At 54.3% G+C, this 21,160-nt stretch overlaps 1 protein-coding gene across 12 annotated transcripts in view; it reads left to right on the top strand.

The window, feature by feature from the left end:
- CAMTA1 (calmodulin binding transcription activator 1) overlaps positions 1 to 21,160 on the top strand; it is a 979,133-nt gene that overhangs the window by 659,046 nt on the left and 298,927 nt on the right. For 10 of the 12 annotated variants that reach the window (XM_054557106.2, XM_054557095.2, XM_024253799.3 and 7 more), the window contains one exon: positions 20,385 to 20,456. The exons of the other annotated variants lie outside the window; for them this stretch is intronic. In XM_054557106.2, the coding sequence (XP_054413081.1) occupies positions 20,385 to 20,456 (72 nt within the window). The remainder of the gene's footprint in view (positions 1 to 20,384; positions 20,457 to 21,160) is intronic. 12 annotated transcript variants of the gene reach the window in all.

Genomic DNA, 21,160 nt, shown 5'->3' with positions numbered 1-21,160 from the left:
GACAGGAAGGTGTGAAACCTGACGTTTCCGTGGGTCTGGAATGTGTGTGAACCTCCATGTCCTGGAGGAAGGACCCTCTACCTGGGGAGAACTGGTCTCCAGGTGGGTGCTCAGCTGAGGCCTCTGCGGAGGCAGAGGCTCTCTGTGCTGTGTCCAAGCTGGGAGCTGGGCAGGCACCAGCCCTCCTTGTGGGTGGGGGACAGAGCCTGTCCCAGTCTGTCCGGGCTGCTATAACACAATCTATAAACTAGGTGGCGTATAAAAAACAGAGATTTATTTCCCATAGTTCAGGAGGCTGGAGGTCCAAGATCAAGGTACCAGCAGATTCGGTATCTGGTGAGGGCCCTCTTCCCGGTTCATAGATCGTGCCTTCTTGCTGCGTTCTCACGTGGTAGAAGAGGCAGGGGTCTCCCTCCAGCCTCTTTTTATAAGGACACTAATCCCATACACAAGGGCTCTGTCTCCATGACTTCATCACTTCCCAAAGGCCCCATCTCCTAATCCCGTCTCCTCGGGGTCAGGATTTCAGCATATGAATTTGGGGACACACAAATGTTCAGACGTGGCAGGCCCCTCTGTGGGTGCCCAGCAGCACTGCCTGCTTGCTCTGAGGCAGCAATCCAGGCTGTTTTGCACACATGGATGGAAATGGCTCCAAGGTACAGAAGCAAAATGTTTCCCGAAACAAACAATAACCTGTCGTGAACATTGATACCAACATGGTCTGTGGGGCGCCATGGGCTGCAGGCCTGGGCAGCTGCTGGGGGCCACTGCTGAGCAGGAATGGTGGCTGGCGGTTTGCACATTCTTAAGGAAAACAGCAAAGAAGCTGACCCTGGGAGCATGGGCTGTGTCTGGATTCTAGACAAACCACAGGGCTGATGAAGCAAGGAGATGTAGGCCTAGACATTTGTCAGGATGGGGCTGGGGCTTCTTAACCCAGCAAAGCTGCACCCAACGTGATGCACGTGGGCCAAGCGACATTTTTCTGACATGAGGTCTCGAACTCTCATCAGAGAAGTCAGAAGCAGTCTAAGACCACTGGGCCAGGCAGAGCAGCTCCCACCAGGGTAGGCAAGGATGCTGGCAGCATGTGGGATCCAGGAGCCAGAGCCCTCTGACCTCGTCTTTTCCAAGGGCCTCAGTTATCTCACCTAGAAAATAGGAATGAGGGCCAGGGCAGTGGCTCAGCCCTGTAATCCCAGCACTTTGGAAGGCCAAGGCAGGCGGATCTATTGAGGACAGGAGTTCGAGACCAGCCTGGCCAACATGGTGAAACCCCATCTCTACTGAAAATACAAAAATTAGCTGGGCGTGGTGGTGCATGTCTGTAATCCCAGCTACTTGGGAGGCTGGGGCAGGAGAATCGCTTGAACCTGGGAGGCGGAGCTTGCAGTGAGCCGAAATAGTGCCACTACACTCCAGTCTGGGCAACAGAGCAAGACTCGGTCTCAAAAAAAAAAAAAGAAAAGAAAAGAAAAGAAAGTACTGGGGCCCAGTACTCAGTGGAACGGCAGGGACTCAGAGCAGCCCCCAAGGAGTATGAGCTTGACTCCTCACTCAATGCAGCCCCCAGGGGAGAAAGGCGTTTGATACCACACTTCGCAACAAGACCACCAGGTGGCTTGGGGGTAGGAGGGAGCAGAGGAGCAGGGTTTGAGTTCTGGCACTGCCATCATGTCACCCTTAGGGCCTAGTGTCTGCTTGGAGAGATGAGGTCCAGGATGAAGCCCCACCAGCCAGCCTAGCAGGGATGCGGCCCCCTTGGGGACTGCAGGCACCAACTTGGAGGCCACCATCCCGCAAGCCATGGGTCTGAATCCCTGTGGAATTTGTACAAGTCCTGAGCCTCTCCAAGGCTTGATATTCCATCCTGAAAGAGGGTGTGCTAATTCCCTCCTCCTTGAAGGTTGTTGTAAGGACCAAAAGTGAGGATGGGTGCCCATCGGCCAGTCAGTGAGGACACTTCCTTAGGCAACAGTGGCCCAGAGATACAACAGCTCAGTGAGACAACTCGGGGAGACTTCCCTAAAGATCCAGAACACAGAAAGTGTGGCATCAGGCAAAGGATTTCCGTTATGAGCAGCCGCAAGAAGGAAAGCAGGCGCCCTGCCACCTCCGCCCACCTCTGCTGGAGGGGAGGGGATGGAAGGGGCCTCTGCAGCTTTCACACCTTGTAAGCAGACCAGATGTAGAAGTAGAGACAGGTGGGATTGAATTAGCCACAGGTGCCCGGGGCTGCAGGCCCCACCGCCTCCCCGCTCTGCCTGCAAGATTCAATACTGCCCCATGCAGGTTAGCAGCACATTGGATTCCAATGAGTCATATTTTAACACTGCCGGATAGTTGCAGGCGACAGAAAACCTGTTTCTTTCCCATTTTATACATCCAGGAAATTTGTACCACATGCAGCCTGCATGTCATTACACACTTTAAAATACTGCATTCTCTCTTTCTGGAGCCCGCAGACCCATCACAAGGCAGATAAAGTGCAGGACCGAGGGTGAGAGCCCCACTATTGGGGCAGAGAGAGCAGCTAAATGCAGGGCGTCTGCATCTTACTGTTAAGAACTGAGCCCTCCCTTCCACCCTCAGGAGGATCATCCTAGAGGCTGCAGGACAAACTGTTATTTCCCCGGGGAGGTCGGTGAAGGTGTTAGCTCGGGAGAAGCAGGTGTAATTACAGAGGCCCAGGCAGGGCACTGCATTAATAGATGTAGGCTCTGCAGCTAGAGACTTATGTACATGTTGCTGAGGCCCCAGATCCTGCTGAGGCTCCAGGTCCAGAGAGCAAACCTCCTGCCTGGTCCCATTAAAGCTCTGAGCCAGCCCCATCTCTCCCCGTCCCTGGCTCTAGTTGACAGCCATTTGCATGATGTTCTCATCTGCAGATTGCACTTCTCGCTGGGGAGCTGCTCAGAACCTACTGGGAGGGGTTTTAGAAAGCGGATTTCCAGGGCTCCAGATCAGTGCACTGAGCTCTGCAGCTGCCTGGATGGCCCCAGGCAGCTCAGCCCCCAGGCTCTGCCTGGTGCAGGGATCTCCTTCCTCCTGTGGCCAGGTGGCCGCCCTCGCCACTGCAGCACTGCCTACGGAGGGTCACAGCTCTGCCTGGGGAAGGGGGATGAGTCAGCTCGCCCCATCCCTGCTCTCCAAAGCCCCAGGTCCCTCCTGAGCCACCTTTCCGCCTTGAGTCCTTAGCCCCCTGAGCTTTTCCAGAATACGCACTGTGTGCCAGGTGCTGTGCCAGGTTGGGGAGGTGGTGGGGAACTTGAAGCCTAGCCTCTCCCTGAGAACCCTTAGAATGGACACGGAGGCCTCCCTTCCTCCTGTCAATGAACCATCACTGAGCACGTTCTCTGTGGCTGCTCCCTGTGAGGCCTGGAGTCCACAGCTGAGTTTGGGCAGAACCTCAGCCCTCAGAGCTCCAGAGGGTCAGACCTCCGCCACCCACCCAGAAGGGCTGTTGGCTCCCTGCCCTCAGCTCCCCTGGTTTCCTCTGAGCTGGGTCCCAGCAACATACCATTGTCCAGTAGCTCTGCTGGGCTGGGTGTGCAGACCCAGGGATGCAGAAATACATGAAAGGTCAAGCTCACGCCTACAAGGAGTCAGCAGCCTCATTGGGCAGGTGGGCCCCTTAGAAGCTAATATGGAGGGGACATGAGAGGCAGGCAGCTCCCAGCCACAGTGCTGAGGTTTGGACCTCAGGCTCACTGGGCTAGGGTACACAGAACACCAGGCCAGGGGGCTAACTCCCCTCTAAACTGGAGGCCTCAAGGGCAGGACAAACTTTGCCTGGTTCCCCATCAAATTTCAGCACCTTGAATGGGGCCTGGAACATAATAGGTGCTCGACAAACTTGTCAGTTGAACAGATAGACTCACAGGGGGCCTGTGTCTCCTGCATCCCCCCTGGTTCCTCTCCAGGCCCCCCTCCGCCCCGCCAGGAGGGTGTGTGTGCTGAGGCAGCTTCCCAAGGGACTGGACAGACTGGAATCCCTGGTCCTTGTCTGTGCCTGGGCCACGGTTTCTTTTTGTTTATTTTAATTTTGGTCAGATTCACATAATGCAAAATTAACTTTTTAAAGTCAGCAATTCAGAAGCATTAGTACATTTACAGTGTTGTACCGTCATCACCACTATCTTGTTCCAAAACATTTTCATCACCCCAAAAGGAAACTCCCAATGCATCAGCGGCCGTTCCCCCTTCTTCCCTCCCTCTGCCCCTAGTGACCACCAATCTGCATTCTGACCCTATAGGTTGACCTCTTCAGAATATGTCCTAGGAATGGAATCATACAACGTGTGGCCTTCTGTGCCTGGCTTCTTGCAGTGAGTCTGTTTTCAAGGTTCATCCATGTTGTGGCACATGTCAGCTCTTGGTCCCCCTCTTGGGGTGGATAACGTTCCATTGTATGGCGAGCCCACATTTGCTTACCTCTTCCTCTGCCGATGGGCCTGTAGGCTGTTCCCGCCTTGTGTGAAGTGTGCCACTGTAGATATGTGTGTGCAGGTACCTGTTTGAGTCTGTTTTCAGTTCTTTTGGGCAGTTACCTAGGAGTGGAATTGCTGGGTCGTATGCTAATCCTATGTTTAACTTTTTGAGGAATGGGCCACAGTTTCTCTATGAAGTTCAAACGAGGTTTTTGAATCGGCTTCCAGTTGACTAACTAGGCTCCAAGGAAACACAGATGAAATAAGACCCCATCCCAGTGCCCTAGGACCTCCTGGCCTGCTCTCAGCCCATGTGAGGCAGCAAAGCTGCTGCTGGGACAGGAGGACCCTAGGGGAAGCTTTGGAGAGTCCGAGCTCCCAGCAGCATCTGGTGGCAGAACCTTCTTTTGGCTTCGTCCCTGAAGCACAAATGTGGAATCGTGTCCAGCGGCAGCCTGGGTTCCCCGGCCTGGGAGGTTCACGGGAGGAGGCTGGCCCAGAAAGCACATGGCCCAGAGTGAGCCACACGGGGTGACTGTGGCTTTGGGCAGGTCCCCCTCTCCCTGCACCTCCCTCCCCACTATCATTATCTGCAGAGTCAGGGGTGGGCCTGACAGCTTCCAGCAATCTGTCCAGGTGCTTAGATCTCTATACTCCTGGATCCCAAATCTAGGAACCATAGTCAGGAAGGAAATTCCTCCACCAATCCTTCCAGGCCTTTCCACAGAGAAGGCAGCCCTTTTAGCATTTTATGTCCAGATGAAATAGTTCTAGGCACTATGCTGGAACCCCCAACTCTGAGCCAAACAGGCCTTCCCTGGTCCCCCCAAGTCCTGAGGGAAGGCTGCCCTGCACCTGTCCCTGGAGGAGGACATGTGGGTGGATGGCACAAAGGTGGTACTGGCCATAAAAGCCATGTTCTGGGCAACAGGCTGGTCCCATTGGCCTTCCCTCCTCTCTCCTGAGTAGGAGGCAAGGCCTGGAGAGCTGACCCTTAGGCAGAAGAAGGGGTGGCTGTGGCAGACAGAAGACTCCACCAAGGGAGGGAAGGAGAGGGACGGTGGGGTTCCCACTTTCCTTGGAGCTGCTGTGGAGTCTTTGCTCACTCATGCTGGGACCCGGCCCCCCGCAGCAGCCCGGGGGCCTGGAGGTACATCCACTGTGGTGAGCTGCAGCAGGCGTGTTGGGTTAAGACCTGTGTGGTTGGTTCTGAAGAAAGCTGAGAACTTCAGGGGAGACCTGAGCGGAACCAGGGAGGATCTGACATTTTTATAAAAGGAGGTCCCTGTGCTCATCCAGTGGGGAGGGGATCCCAGAGCTTATGTCCCCGAGGGGAGCTCTGACTCTGTCCCCTTTTCTGTTTGCACTTGGGCAGGGCTCTCAAGTCCTTGGAAGCTGCTGTTTATTTTAAAACAGCCCTGACTCCTTGAGGAAGCTGAGGAGAGAGGAAATGGCAGAGGCGACCTCACCTCACGCTTCCTGGGCAGGAGTCCCCACTAGGCGGCCGCCCAAGTCATCGGGAGCTGTTAGGAGGATTCTGCTGTAATCAAGAGATGGGCAGGCAGGGGACAAAGTGCCCTGTATCTGGGGAAACTGAGGAGGCTTGTGTTTATTGAAGACCTTTTATGTGTCATTTAATCCAACAAACCTGCCAGATCAGGGTCATCCTTCATCCCCTCCCTACTAATGAGGACGTTGTGATTCAGAGTCCCGGCCACTGGCCCACAGTCATCAGTGCTGCTAAGATGTGCAGGCGAGTTTCAAACCCAAGTCTGGCTTAGTGCCCAAACTTTCACCAGGCACCCCAGGCCCAAGGCCAGGCACCCCAACCTCCACCCGGGAGGATCGAGTGAGTTTCTCTCTGCCTGATCAGGGAGGGTGGGAAGGGGCCTCTACCCCCACTTCGTCCTACTCAGCTTTCTCCTCCTGAGGGTCTGAGGCCTGGACAACAGTGCTGGGTGGGAGGCCTCAGTCAGCCTGGGTCTGAGGGTGCAGAGCTCCCTGGGGACATTGCCTCTTCCTGCAAGGGGCAAAGTTCCTCAATCCCTGTGTTAAAGGAAGGTTGGCTTCTCCTCTGCCTGAGATCCCAGAGCGCTCACAGTGCAGCCCTTCTTTCTGCTAAACTGCAGACTTATTTTATTAGCAGTTATTATTGAAGTCTCACCATTACTATTATTTTCATTCTACAGATGAGGAAGTCGGGGCTCAGTGAGACTGAGTGATTCAGCTGGGGTTCATCCCCCTGCTCCGTGCCAGAGCCTCGGAGGTTCCGATGCACTCAGGGCCCTGGAAGCATCCAGGGCCGGCCTGGCTGGGGCAGCGCGTCTGCAGGTGTTTCAGGCACATTTGTTTTCAGGGGAAGGGGCGCTGCTGTGCAGACCCTGCTTAGTCCATTCCAGGACAAGACATGCTGCCCATCCCTCCTGCTTCTCTAGTGCAGGAGCCGCGGCTCGGCATGTTTCTGCGTGTGTGTTTCCAACACTGGCTCCCAGGTGGAAGGCCTGATGCTGCCCTGCTGTCTGCTGTCTTTTGTAGAGATGTTTTCGTGAACTTGAGAAAAAATCGGGAAAAGGCCGATTCCCTCTGCCCAGCCCATTAATTCTGCATGCTCAGGCCCGAATTAACCTTGGCAAACCTTCGAGAGGAGAGAGTAATTCTAACCTTTAAAAATCTGCTGATGAAAGCTGGTTTCAGGAATCCGACTCCACTTAATGTCCTGGCAGACAGCTCAGCCTTGCATTAACATAGCCACAGACCGGCCCGGCATTTCCCTCCACCTGCTTCATAAACAAAACCCTGTTGTCCATTTTAAGCAAGAATCCCTGCCCAGACTCCCTGGCCGCGTGCAGCCGCGCATGTTGGAGTGTGCCGTGGATACCTGCGTGGCGTCACAGGTGCCTAGAGCGGGCGGCGCTGGGGAGCTGGATGCCAGCAGGCTCTGGAGCTCAGTAGTAACCACAGCCAGGAATTCCGGCAGTGCCAGCCCCGCAGGCGCCTGCCCACAGGAGAAGAGAGTGACTGATTTCTGGGCAGCACTTGGCCCTCCGTGCTGTCCAGAATGGCCTCTGGGAGTGGGCTTCTGGCGTCTGCATCTGCTCTCCTCTGGGAATGGCAGATGAGTAGGGAGAAAGGCCGGCCACCTGGGGCTGTGTAGCTGAAGCTCCCAGCGCCAGAGGGTGCAGTCTGGGCCTCCTTTCCAAGGCTCAGGGTCCCACCATTGGTCATCCCTGAGGCTGAAATACACAACACCCCCGCTGGCCTAACAGGCTGTTGATAAGGAACACATCAGACCCAGAGCTACTTGCAGGTATTCATCAGAGATCCCTTGTGGTTAATGCAGGCAGACCTGGTGAAGGGTGAGGGGGTACCCATAACAGAGGGAGGAAGGAAGGAAGGGAGGGAGATGGAAGGGAGGGAGGAAGAATGGGAGGGAGGGAGGGAGAGAAGGAGGGAGGGAGGAAGGAAGGGAGGGAGATGGAAGGGAGGGAGGAAGAATGGGAGGGAGGGAGGGAGAGAAGGAGGGAGGGAGGAAGGAAGGGAGGGAGATGGAAGGGAGGGAGGAAGAATGGGAGGGAGGGAGAGAAGGAGGGAGGGAGGAAGGAAGGGAGGGAGATGGAAGGGAGGGAGGAAGAATGGGAGGGAGGGAGAGAAGGAGGGAGGGAGGAAGGAAGGGAGGGAGATGGAAGGGAGGGAGGAAGAATGGGAGGGAGGGAGAGAAGGAGGGAGGGAGGAAGGAAGGGAGGGAGATGGAAGGAAGGGAGGAAGAATGGGAGGGAGAGAGGGAGAGAAGGAGGGAGGGAGGAAGGAAGGGAGGGAGATGGAAGGGAGGGAGGAAGAATGGGAGGGAGGGAGGGAGAGAAGGAGGGAGGGAGGAAGGGAGGGAGAGAGATGGAAGGGAGGGAGAGAAGGAGGGAGGGAGGAAGGGAGGGAAGGAGATGGAAGGGAGGGAGGGAGGGAGGAAGGGAGGGAGGGAGAGAAGGAGGGAGGGAGGAAGGAAGGGAGGGAGATGGGAGGGAGGAAGAATGGGAGGGAGGGAGGGAGAGAAGGAGGGAGGGAGGAAGGAAGGGAGGGAGATGGAAGGGAGGGAGGAAGAATGGGAGCGAGGGAGGGAGAGAAGGAGGGAGGGAGGAAGGAAGGGAGGGAGATGGAAGGGAGGGAGGAAGAATGGGAGGGAGGGAGGGAGAGAAGGAGGAAGGGAGGAAGGAAGGAAGAATGGGAGGGAGGGAGGGAGAGAAGGAGGGAGGGAGGAAGGAAGGGAGGGAGATGGAAGGGAGGGAGGAAGAATGGGAGGGAGGGAGGGAGAGAAGGAGGGAGGGAGGAAGAGAGGAAGGAAGAATGGGAGGGAGGAAGGACAGGGAGTGGAAAGGAGGAAGGCAGGCCATCACCAGTATAAACCACTCTGTAGACCAGCTCTAGCCACTTGGCAGGGCTCCAAGAAATAGGTCTCAGCGGTACACTTTGATGAAAGAGAGGGAATTTCACTTTATTTATATATTATTTATGCCCAGTACTTTTAGGAAGTATTTGAGAGAGCAACAGCACTGATATATTGAAATAGGCTAAAAGAACAAGAGCCAGTGGGTGGGAGATAACTGAGCAAGAATATACACGTACACTGAGCAGAGCTCCTGCTGATGACAGGACCGCAGATCCCAGCAGCCTGGCACGCCCAGCTCAGAGAAACCCTGTTCTTTGCTGGGGCCCACGGGGAGCCAGGTATCAGGACAGATTTCTGAGACACGAAAGGTGCAGGTCTCCAGCTCCCGCTTGGCTGGGCCTGTGCAGGGTGAGGAGCTGGGCTGCCTTCCCCAAAGCGGTTTGGCAGGTGCTGGGACACAGCAGGGGCCCATGTGGGCCTGGCTGAAAGTCCTCAGAGGGTGGGAAAACAGGCAGGTGAGAGTGGCCAGGTTCCTGGACGTGACCCTAAGCAGCAGACGCTAGAGCCGACGGGAACAGCCCATGTGGAGCGTGGAGCCAGGCCCAGCAGAGTTCAGCGTCGCCCTCCCATACCTCCTCCCTCCCATTCTTCCTCCCTCCCTTCCATCTTCCTTCACCCACCCCCTGTGCCGCCGTGCCCCTCACCCACCCCCTGGCCGCCATGCCCATCACCCACCCCTGGCCTTCTCTGACTTGAGATTCATGGCTTGGATCAACTCTTTCCCTAAATCTAAATTTACCTTATTATCAATTTTTAGCTATTATTCCATTTTATGCCCACTAATTTATTAATCTTGGAACCCCCAAAAACAATAAAGCTGAAGCTCCAGAGATTTTATTTATATCTTTAAACATGATTTTTATGACTTTTTATCTAAAAATTCATTTAATTTTTATCGCCCTCCTCACTCATGTCGTCGTTAGGCTGGCAGCCACTTTATTTAGATGTTTCCCCTGCAGATACTTGGGGGCCCCAGCAGGAAGGAGCTCAGGTGAGGGGAGGTTGGTGGGGCCAGAGGCACGGGTGTCAGCCTCCTAGGGGACTGCTAGGTTGCGTCCCGTGCCCCTCAGTGTCCCCAGGCCAGGCTGTGTCCCGTGCCCCTCAGTGTCCCCGGGCCAGGCTGTGTCCCGTGCCCCTCAATGTCCCCGGGCCAGGCTGTGTTCCGTGCCCCTCAGTGTCCCCGGGCCAGGCTACACACCTCCCTGGTTCCTTTCTGGAGCATGCGCTCTTCTCCGTGACTCTTACCTCTGCTCCCATTTTGCCTTCCAGCTCGCAAAAGGGCCTATGCTGCAAAAGCAATCTAGAACATTCCTCAGAGAGGCTGGGGGAGCCTCCAGCTTGAGGACCCAGTGTCCCTCTCTCCATGACCCCCCCTGCAGAGTTTCTCACTGGTCCTCGTCCAGACCGAGGGGCCCTCCTTCATGTTCCCCATTCGACGGCACACCTGTCCTCCCTCCTGAGCAGAGCTCTGGGGTCTGCAGGGTCCCCACCTGGCTGGTCTTCTTGGTGCTCTCTGCCTGCCCAAGGAGCCCCCTTCCTCGGAGCTCCAGCTGACCCAGATACCCAGGGGAGGAGTCTGTCCTGTCCCCCAGGGCCAGAGGCCCGCAGGCACTTTCTGCCTCATGATGGGGTGGGGTGGCCACGTGTCCTGTGCCTGCCTGGCACTGCCTGGTTCTTCTGGCTGTTTCCCTCACCAGCTTCCTGTATGGGGGTGGGGACTGGGGGGTGGTGGGTGGCCAGCTTTTTGAGGTTTGCTGCCCTTCCTGGTTTCTATCTGCTCTTCAATTGCCTCCATCTCGAAGGAGCCGACCTTCATGGCCAGACTGGGCTACCTTGTCCCCTGTGTCCCTCCAGGGTGCGCACCAGGGCTTCTGATGAGGGAGATGGGGTTAACTCCTGCAGGCTTTGCCAGCCAGGGGACTGGAGTTTAGATTCTAGCTTTATCGTGCCCCTGTGACCTCTGCCAAGGAAAGAATTGATGCCTCTGAGCCGCAGTTCCCACATCTGCAGAGAGGGATTCATACTACTCTTCCTTCCAGGAGGGTGGTGAGGTCCCTGGAAGGGCTACCCTTCCTCATCCTTCTGGGTCCGCTATGGCAGAAAGAGCAATTTAACATTGTGGAAGGACAGGACCAGCCAGAATGCCAAGCCAAGGGACGGCTACTCTCCCAGGGAGCCCTGGATAATGAATTTTGGGGAGCCTTCCCACCCCTGCCCAAAGGAGTGCCCCAAGAAATTGCAGTGTTAAGGGGCTGTTTTCAGGAGAACCTCTGGTCCCACTGGGGGAGCCTGGGCCTGAGCTGTGGCCGGCATCTGACTTCACAACCTGAAGGCATCAGGGTTTGGGGATCCAGGTCGGCCCTCTTGCTGTCTGGCCTCAGTCCCCTGGCGTGGCAGGGCCACAGGCTGCTTTGGGAGACACCATTACAGATTTTCTTAGGAAAGAGGCCAGGCTAGAGCCCTGGTCAATGATGATCTAATATTCCAAATCTCTGCTGTGACCCAACCCTGGAGGCCGAATCAGACTGCAATCCATTTAGCTCAAACTCGTTTTAAAGCAATTCACTATTTAACAAGTTCTGAGGTGCCATGCTTTTGCAGGCAATATGTGAATTGAATCATTTGGTCTAATCTTAGATTAATACAAACCAAATCCTTCAGCGAGGACAGTCTTGGGAGCAGCTCCAGGACTTCATCTCATTGTCTTTGACGAAGGCGGGTCCCAAAGAAGACCTGACTATCAGCCAATGGCACGGGTGTCTGAGCGAGGACCAGGGGGTGGCCTGCTGGGGAGGAAGGAGCAAGGGCTTTGCGGTCAGATGACGCTTGTTTGAATCCTTCTGCCTATTCCTAGCCGTGTGACCTTAGACAAACTGCTGAGCCTGTCTAGGCTCTGGTCTTCCCCACAGATACCTCTGTGCAAGACAGTTGTGCAACTAGAGAACTAGGGTAAGAAGAATCCATGTCATCCTCTCCTTGCCCCACGCAGGATCTTGCCAAGGCCTCCCAGGATCTGCGTCTGTGTTAAGGGTGCCCTGGGGAGCAATAGGGCTGCTTGGTCCTCCTCCTGTGCCTTGCTGTACCTGCTGCTGGTTAGGGAGCTCTGGAAAGTGCTGGAAGGTTTTCACTCCTACCTGCTCTTTGAAGAGCACCTACTTCTTCCTGACGTCTAGGCTTTGACAGGAAAGGAACCACATTTTTACCCCCTTCTGTGAGCCCCACAGCCCTGCCCTCAGACATCAGCGTAGCACACTCAGGCCCTGCTTCTGCTGACAGATCTGCCCTCCAGGCTGCAGGCCCCTGCTCAGGTGCCGCCCTACCCCACTGACAGTCCTGGGCTTGCAGTCCAGGTAGGTCAAAGTCCCTCCCTGGTGCTGTCACCCCGAATCTGGAAGAGAGAGACTTTCCTGCCTCTTGGGTCACAGCCGGAAGAAGGGGACTCTGGCTACCTGCCACATGAAGTCAGCCCGACTGTAGTGGGAGAGAAACAGGACAGGGAAGGCATACAGAGAGGAGAAATGGAGACGTGGGATGGTGGGCGGGTCAGAGCCAAAGTTCTAGTCCTGAGCCTGCACTTGAGCCATCAGTTCTCAGAGCAATCCTGAGTCCTTCCTGGAAATCTGCTTCAATACACAGAGCCTGGACCAGCGGAGAAGGGCAGCGCCATAAAATCACAGGGCCTTTGCTTCAAAGGCAAGGCCATCTGCCAGCCACTCACTGTGGGTCCCTTGGGGGAGATTCTGCAGAACTGTGTGTGGAGTCACGCACTCGGCCCCTGCGGGTTCACCCTGCATGCAGGACGCAGATGAGAGAGCTGGGGAGGGGCCCGCTGTCCTCGCCTGTGGCGGCCCCCCTGCTTTGCATCCCTTTTGTCCACCTGGCTGGGCCTTTTCCACCTGTTGTCCACCTGGCCAATTCCCTCTCAACCTTTCTGGTTCAGCACAAATGTCACTTCCTCTTAGGTGACTTTGCTGACCTTCAGAATGAAAAGGGGACACTTCATCCTCCGGGCTGCTCCTGCCCCCTTGGTACTCTGCCCTTAGCAACAGGGCTGTTTGATTTGGTCTCGTGTGTTTGCCTGGCATGTACACGCTCTCTATCTCTCTCCTCCACGAGACTGGGGGAGGCTGGAGGACAAGAGCTCAAGGCAGGCACAGAGCAGACAGCAGTGAAAAGTTACTCACATGGGATCTGGTCCCACATGTTCCTTGGATGCCCGAGCTACGGCCCGGCCAGTCCAGGACGCCCCGCTCTGGAGGCTGTGACTACCCCCCCAACCCCAGCCTGCCCCCAGTTCTGCCTCTCACCTGCTCCTGTCCCCTCATTGCTTGAGGATAGCATTAAACCCTCATCTTCTAGGTGGATTTTCCCTTCCCTTCTATGAGCTCTTTTTCTTCCATCAGCTTTATACCCTGGACACATTTTAAAAACTGTTCATCTTTGTCTTGGGTGCATCAGATACAAGCAAGAGTGATAAACCAAGCACCAAAAAAATATATGTTCGCTCTGATTGCCTTTGTGTAGACAGCCACTTCCCCAGTGGCAGAGAGATGGGCCCAGTGGAGCCTCCGGGGCCAGCCACAGGGGCTGTGGGAGTGTGGAGGCCACCATAGCCAGCCTAACAGTGCTCTCTGACCCCTATCGGTGGCCTGGCTGCTAGGACTGGGGCAGGGCTGTTTGCAGAGGAGGTAGCAGAGGGACCCTCATAAAAGAGGATTATTGATGGAGATTTACTCGTAAACACCCTTGTCTGCGGCCCCCGCGGGTATTATCCTTGCATTAGAGAAGGTTTTAGGGAAGAGAAGGGAGGGCAGCTCAGGAATGAGCTTTTCCATCACAGGCACAGAAGGCTCTGGGGAATCTTCACTGGTTGATTCAGGCCTGCCCAGGTAGAACAACAGGTGCCAACCTTCAAGCATGTGGACTCCCCAAGTCCTCATCCCTTGAAGCCCTGATTCCCCCAGATCGTGGCCCCTGGGGTCCCAAGCTCCAAGTGTCTCTGCCAAACACCTCTGAACTGGACCCTAACCCATGTTCTCTAGCGTGGGAGCATCGGTAGAACTTTCTGCCATCGTGGAATGTTCTGTGCTGTCCAGTGTGGTAGTCTACATGTGGCTGTTGAGCCCTTGAAATGTGGCTTCTGCAACTGAGGAACTGAAGCTTGATTGGATTTAGTTTTACTTCATTTAAATTTGAATTCGAACAGCCGCAGTGACTAGTGGCTGCCAAGTTAGATAGCCCAGCTTTAAAGACACCTGTCGAGCAACACCAAGGATGTCTTTTCCAGCGATCCATGAAATTAGATGCTGGCCTCACAATTTCCCAGAATGGGAGGTCGACAGCAAGCCCCTGGCTTCTGGGGGTTCCCTGCCTCCTTGTGGGAGGTGGACCCAAGAAAACAGCGTAAAAGGGGCTTCCCTAGAAAAGGTCTGCATGGCAGGCCAACTAGAAGTTCTAGGGTCATTTTGCTCCTCCAGGGGAAAAGGGCCATGCATGCTCATACTCAGAACCAGAAAACAAACATCCCAAACGAAGTACAATTGGAAAGACATTTTCCAGCTTCCCTTGTGTCTGTATCACGTGCAGTCCATGATCTCCCATACGCCTGGGCCGCGCTCCCCTTCCCTGCCCTGCTTAGGGGCGCACAGGAAATCACACATATTGAGCACCTGCTATGCAAATGTCACTAGCAGTGATTTAAAATTGGGAATTTTTTGAAGGACGATATAATCCACACTTGTCCCAACCTGACAGGTCAGAGGTCAACAAGCAACGCTCCATAGGACAAATCTGGCCCACTACCTATTTTTATTTTATTTTTGAGTCAGAGTTTCACTCTTGTTGCCCAGGCTGGAGTGCAATGGCATGATCTCGGCTCACCACAACCTCCACCTCCCGGGTTCAAGCGATTCTCCTGCCTCAGCCTCCCAAGTAGCTGGTATTTTTATTTTTTATTTTTTGAGATAGAGTCTCACTCTGTTGCCCAGGCTGGAGTGCAGTGGCATAATCTTGGCTCACTGCGACCTCCACCTCCCAGATTCAAGCAATTCTTCTGCCTCAGCCTTCTGAGTAGCTGAGACTACAGGTGCACGCCACCACGCCGGCTAATTTTTGTATTTTTAGTAGAGATGGGGTTTCGCCATGTTGGCCAGGCTGGTCTCGAACTCCTGACCTCAGGTGATTGGCCTCCCAAAGTGCTGGGATTGCAGGCAGGAACCACCACACCCAGCCTAACTACCTGTTTTTGAACAGCTGTGAAGTAAGAATAGTTTTTACATTTTTTTTAATTGTTGAAAAATAGCCAAAAGAAGAATACTCATGACACTTGAAAATCATCTAAATTCAGATTTCTGTGTCTGTGGTAGTTTGATTGGGATGCATCCCTACCCCATTCCGCCTGCCGCTCCTCCCCTGCCCTGGCAGGGACCTAGTAACCCCCGAGGCCACTTGGCTCTCAAAGCTGGACACATCTGCTATCTAGATCTTAGCAAGAAGTCTGCCAGCCCACAGGATTGGTGAGGTGAGGCTGCGGAGGTGAAGAGTGAAATGACCCGCAGAGTCCACATCCTCCCTTCACCCTTGTGCCCACTGCCTTGCTCTGATGAGTGTTCCTAGGGTCTGCTCCTAGGCCACTGGGTCGGGGGCTCCTGGAGGGGGACCTGAGCTGGACTTCGGCTGAGCGGGGTCTGCGGAGGCAGCACAGGGAGGTTGTCCTGGTGAATGGCACCGTGTGCGGCAGAGCCTGTAGTTGGGCGCATAAGGCCTCCTGGGGCCAGGGGGTTCACCTGAGCAGGGACACAGGGAGGGCTGCCCTGTGGCCCGCTGTGACCTTCAGGCCCCATCTGCTCCCCGGGGCTCCATGCCCTAAGCATGCTCTGCTCAGGACGCCTTGGGTAGGTTGCTGAGTCCTCTGCGGCTTCCCCCAGGCAGGGCATGGGAGGTGGAAGGAAAGGGATGGAGGGTGTGTGTGTGTCAGACACAGAGACAGGGACAGGCAAGGGAAACAGAGACAGGGAGAGACAGAGAGACAGAGAAAGATGGAGAAAGATAGCAGGAGAGACAGAGACAGATACAGAAACGGAGAGAGAAATAAAGACAGACAGGGAGAGACAGAGATGGGGGAAATGGGAGAGAGACAGAGAGAGGACAAGACAGCTGCAGAGATAGAGAGAGAGAAAGAGACTGAGAAAGAGAGTGAGAGACAGGGAGAGACAGAGAGAGAAAGAGGATGAGACAGATACAGAGATAGAGAAAGATAGAGACAGAAAAAGAGACAAAGGGACAGAGACACAGAGAGGCAAGGAGAGGGAGACAGATACAGAGGTAGGAAGAGAGAAACAGATGGTGGGAGTAGGTGGGGGTGGAAATCTGCTGCATCAGATGAGGCCGTAGAGAGCTGGCCGAGAAGGGAGGTGCCCACCACATCCCAACCTATAAGCGATGTACTTCCTTCTTGGGCCACTAAGCCATCACTGCCCAGTCTTCAGGAGCCCTCTTTGGTGTGGGACCCCCACTGCGTTTGAGGGGGCTCTGTGGCCATGCTCCCTTCAGAAACGCCACTTTCTTTTTTGAGGCATTTACTTTGAGCTGAAGGAAGCTCTTGTTTGCTGTTGGTTTCCCCTGTAATTTCATCTTTACTTTTTTATAAAAATAAATAAATACATACATACATACATAAGTCCTATAGTGTCAAGAAAGCAATTTTGAATATTTATAAAAAATTTTTTCCTTGCTCAACTGCCATGTTAAGGGGAAGCTGCCAGGCCTTAATTCCCCAATATAACTGATTCAAAGGTTGCTTTCATCTGAAGGGTGACTTCCTCCCAGGTTTCCTATAAATACCTAGTTGCTTCCTTTCTCTCTCTTGTGTATACACAAAAATAAGGGAACCCACGGCATGCACTCCCTCACACTCCCACACGCGTGTGCACCTCACACTTAGGCAGATTTATCCACGAGCCCCGGAATGTGGCTCCCCACCGTGAAAAGCTCAACGGGGAAAACCCCAGAAGACCCCGAGAGCCTGATCAAAAAGCTCCAGGAGTTTGTACAACACAAATCACTACAGACAAACTTGATTGCTTTTTTGATTAGTAGGTAAGGGGAATGGATTCACCACACGGCCTCATGGAATATTGTGCACTTAATCCCCAATTGGCTTGGTAATGACCATGTCATATGGCCTGGAATCTGGTGAAAAGACTGCAGAGTGAGGGCGGTGGTGGCAGCTAGAGCCTGGGGTCAGGGCTGGGCTGTGGGGTGGTTTGGGCCAAGGGGTGAATGGAAGGGGAGAGGGAATCTCCTGTCCTTCACCGGCTGCTTTTCCTGCAGCTATGCTTCCCTTGGCAAACCCTGCTCATTCTTAAAGCTTTTGCGGCCTCCTCTGATGTCCCCTTCCGGTGACAGTCGCTGATGAGGGTGCATACTCACGGGGGGTCCAAGGAGTGTCCTGAGGGTTCCGTTGCTGCATAAGCTCTCAGCCCACACAGCCACCTGAGAGAAAGAATTAGAATCGTACCCATGGTGCAGCCTGGCAGGACAAGGACTCTTGGAGCCCAAGTCACACATCTCCCACCCCAGGCAGGCTCCACCTCTCGGCGAGGCCCTCACAGCCACCCCGGCTCATCAGGAGGGGATTGCCGTGAGCTGCTTTCCCCACTTGGACAGCAAAGCACGACTCCACACAAGTCTGCTTTCCTTGAAACTGAAGCTTAAACCTTTAAGCCCTAAATGTAGAGCCATTTTGCAATGTTGTTTTCTAGTGTGTATTAGAAGTCCTTAGTGTTCAGGGCGCCACGGACAAAACTTAAACATTGACCATCTCTGGAGTCCTTTCCTGGGACCTGTGTCCTGGAGCTGCCAGTGGGGAGAACTGGGATATCTTTATTCAAAAAGCCTAAGGCCCGGTGCCCTCAGAAGCCCCCATTCTGAGAAGGCAGATGGGTAAATTAATCACATAACCAACCATCGGGGTGGCCCAGTGTGCTAAGCCAGGCAACACGGAAGGGGTCCCATTCCCCATGGGCTTCCTGAGTCCCTGGGGCTTTTTGTGTAGCTTTTTTCTTTCCTCCTCTGGTACTGTTTGACGTGATCCTTGCCTATCGGGGATCTGCCTCCAGCCGCACTTCCCATCCCTCCCGCCATCCGGGGACCACGCTTCTCATCCAAGGAGACCAGGGGCATGGGATTGCCACAGTGGTTAGAGGAGTATCTAAAAATGGAGTAGCCAGGTTCTGGAGCGAGGGCCCGAGGGTTCCTCTGATTCAAATGCACGAGCCTTGATGTAGAAATGGCAGCGTTTCTTTAATCTTAACTTCATTTTGCTTATTGGATGGTTCTGGGGCAGTTGTGGGTAGGCCAGAGAGGTGTTAGGAGGCTTCAGGGGAAAGTGGGCCTGGGCGTTCCTCTTCTTTTGTACGTTCACGGAGGAAACACAGTTGGTGTTTGGGAAATTCTCACCTCTGAGTGTGGGGTTCGGAGATGCTGAAGCCCAGTTCAGGCAGACAGGCAGGCAATCGAGGGAGAAGTGATGGTGAAAACCAACCACGGTCTTTTCAAGTCCAAGAGAAAGTAGCAGACAGAGAGTAAGACAGGTGAAGAGGGCAAGTCATTGCAAAGTCTAGAGAGGAACAGAGTGGGGAAACAACAGATGGAAACCTCTTATTTCAAAGGGATGAGAGAAACACCCCTCAGCCGTTGATATCTTCCTCCATTTGGCTCATCACATGAGTCAAAGTAATGAACCTGCCTGTGAGAACATGCAAATTCCAAAGGAAAGGAGCTGATGAATGTCACAGGTGGGTTGCTTGTTCATTGCAACCAAACGCTTAGACAAAAATGTCCAGACATGCGTCTCCTTCGGCAAGGAATGAGTTATCAAACCACTAAAGCAACAAAAACAAAACACCGTGTCTTGAAAACCAGAAAAGTCAAGAAAGAATATTGCTTTCTTAATAATAAATACATTTCATGGGCAAGAATTGCAAGGGAATCGTTTAAATTAATTTCCGCTTTGTTTGTTTGGTTTATACAGGGCTTAAGTCCCAGCTGACAGTGATCTGTAAAAGTTCTAACATATTGAAATCTGATTTTCTTGCAGCCAGAATCCCATAGTCCAAATGATTTCTCTTTCAACTCTGCTAATCAGACAGGCAGGGCTCCAATGGACTCCTAGTTCAACCAAATTGCACCCGCTGTTTTGGGGGTGTAAATAATAGCTGATGAAAGCTTTAAATGCAGAGCTGGTGGCATTTCTCTCTGGAGAGCTGGTTCAAGGGTGTGGGGGACAACAGTGAGATTAAAATGAGCAAGGAGAGGTGGGGGAGGCCTTTTCCCACCTGGCGGATGTCCTGTGTGGCTCTGAGGAACTTTCCTCCCCTCTATGCCCCACCCCTTCTGGAGCGGATGCAGTGGGAAGCCAGGGGAACTCTGAAGCTGATGGAAGGGAGATCATTCCAGTCTGGAATCAGAGGCGCCAAAAGAAAAGCTTTGCCCCTGGCTTTGGTGGGGGCCCCCATCACTGGGTGCTGTGAGACTTCCCTCTCCAAATTGATGACCTGCTCAAGCCTGGGCCCCTCCCTCCCACTCAGACCCTCCAGCTGGATTGCAAGAGGGACCTGACCAATGGTTCTCCTTGGGCCTTTTTCTCCATCTCACCAGCAAGCCTGGCCCACGGTGCCCAGCTCTGCACATGCAGGCAGCGCCAGAGAATCAGAGCAGGGTGGCCTTCCTCACCAACATGCCAGCCCTGATGACCCCACCCACCGGTCAACTCTGCTCACCTGGGTCTAGGTGACAGGCCCCCGAGAGCCATCCCGACCCACAGTCCACCTTTCCTGACCTTGACTTTCCACCCACCTTCTCCAACCTGGCTGTGGGTGTTTTCCAAAACCAAATCCATCTGCAAAAGATGTAGGATTACTTAACAAATATATGAATAAACAGTAGGCAAAGTCAACAAGCAGGGATGCACAAGAGGCCCCACAAGCTCTAGAAGCCCATCCTGGGAAGCGCCGCCCCACCCTGTCCATCCTGGTTGGGCTTGTACCGGCCAGGGCTCCCTGGCCAGGAAAGGTCTGTAGCGTGTATGTTTCATGTGTTTTAATGAATTCTATAACCATCAGCCATTCCCTGTATCCCAAAGGGTCTTAACCTAGGCTCTAGGAATGAACTACAGAGTAACTCCAAGCCCCTAAAATTACAGGAAAATGCGTACGTAGGTACATTTCCCTGGTCCTTGGCTGTCCTGGGTTCTCGATGCCTCTATGGCCCCCAGAGGGTAAGGCCCCAGCTGCCCATCGAGTCTGCCAGCTGGCGTGTCCCCACAGGGCTTCGTAGGTGCTGTCCCAGAGCCTTAGTCTTGGAGCTGGAGCCAGACGCAGAGGTGCCCTCGGTCTCCCTGGGCCGCTGCCAGGCGACTATGGCCCCTTCTTGCTCCTTCTCTGTTGCGCCGTCTTCCTTCCTTCCTTCCTTCCCTCTTTCCAACTGAATTCTCGTTTTTCCTCTCTCCCTAGTGCTTGTACGGCTGCTATGTCCATTCCTCCATCATCCCCACCTTCCACCGGAGGTGCTACTGGCTCCTTCAGGTAGGTGGCTGGGACTGGATTCTTCTTCTGTCACCGGTGCTCGGGAAGGGTCTGTGGAGGGCACTGAGGGCGTGGGGCTCCGCATGCGACACGGCTTCCGGCTGAGAGCCCTGGTGAGCTTGCCTAGGGAGACTTCGGCTGTTGTGGCCCTGAGGCCAGCTCGGTGGCTGGGCTGGTGTTGTCAGGTGTCAGGAAGGGGAGAAGGCCTGGTGGCAGGGGTAGCTGTCACCCACTGATGGGAAATAAACCTAGGTGCTTCCAGCTTCCAAGGCACCTCAGTTTTCTTTTGATGAGGACAAGAAAGAAGGCTGAGTATCCTGCCCTGAAATGCCTGTTGGCTGAAAGCTGTAAATTCATTTTGTCTTGTGGGTTAGTTACAAGGCATATGTGGAAAACAGGTTCCCGGAGGTTGCCAGGCGCAGTTGGAATGATTGGGATAGCTGTGGGGAAAAGAGGAAGGAGCTCTGTAATCGATTTGTGATGTCTGCTGTGGCAGGGATGGAACAGGTCGTGGCTGAGCATGTTGGCCATTCCTGTGGGAGAGTGGCCTGGTGCCCGGATCTCTGTCCAAGGTGTTTGTGCACAGCGTTGCTGAGCCAGGGGCGGGTAGGTGCGGGAGGCCCACCTGGCCTCTTGCCCTCTGGGAGTCGTCTGCCAGCTGTCTTGCCTGCCGTGTGGATGGGAAGGTCTGAGGGATCCATGCA

The sequence above is a fragment of the Pongo abelii genome, chromosome 1 (genome assembly GCF_028885655.2).
Source record: "Pongo abelii isolate AG06213 chromosome 1, NHGRI_mPonAbe1-v2.0_pri, whole genome shotgun sequence".
Lineage (NCBI taxonomy): Eukaryota > Metazoa > Chordata > Mammalia > Primates > Hominidae > Pongo > Pongo abelii.
This window is presented reverse-complemented; position numbering and strand designations above follow the sequence as displayed.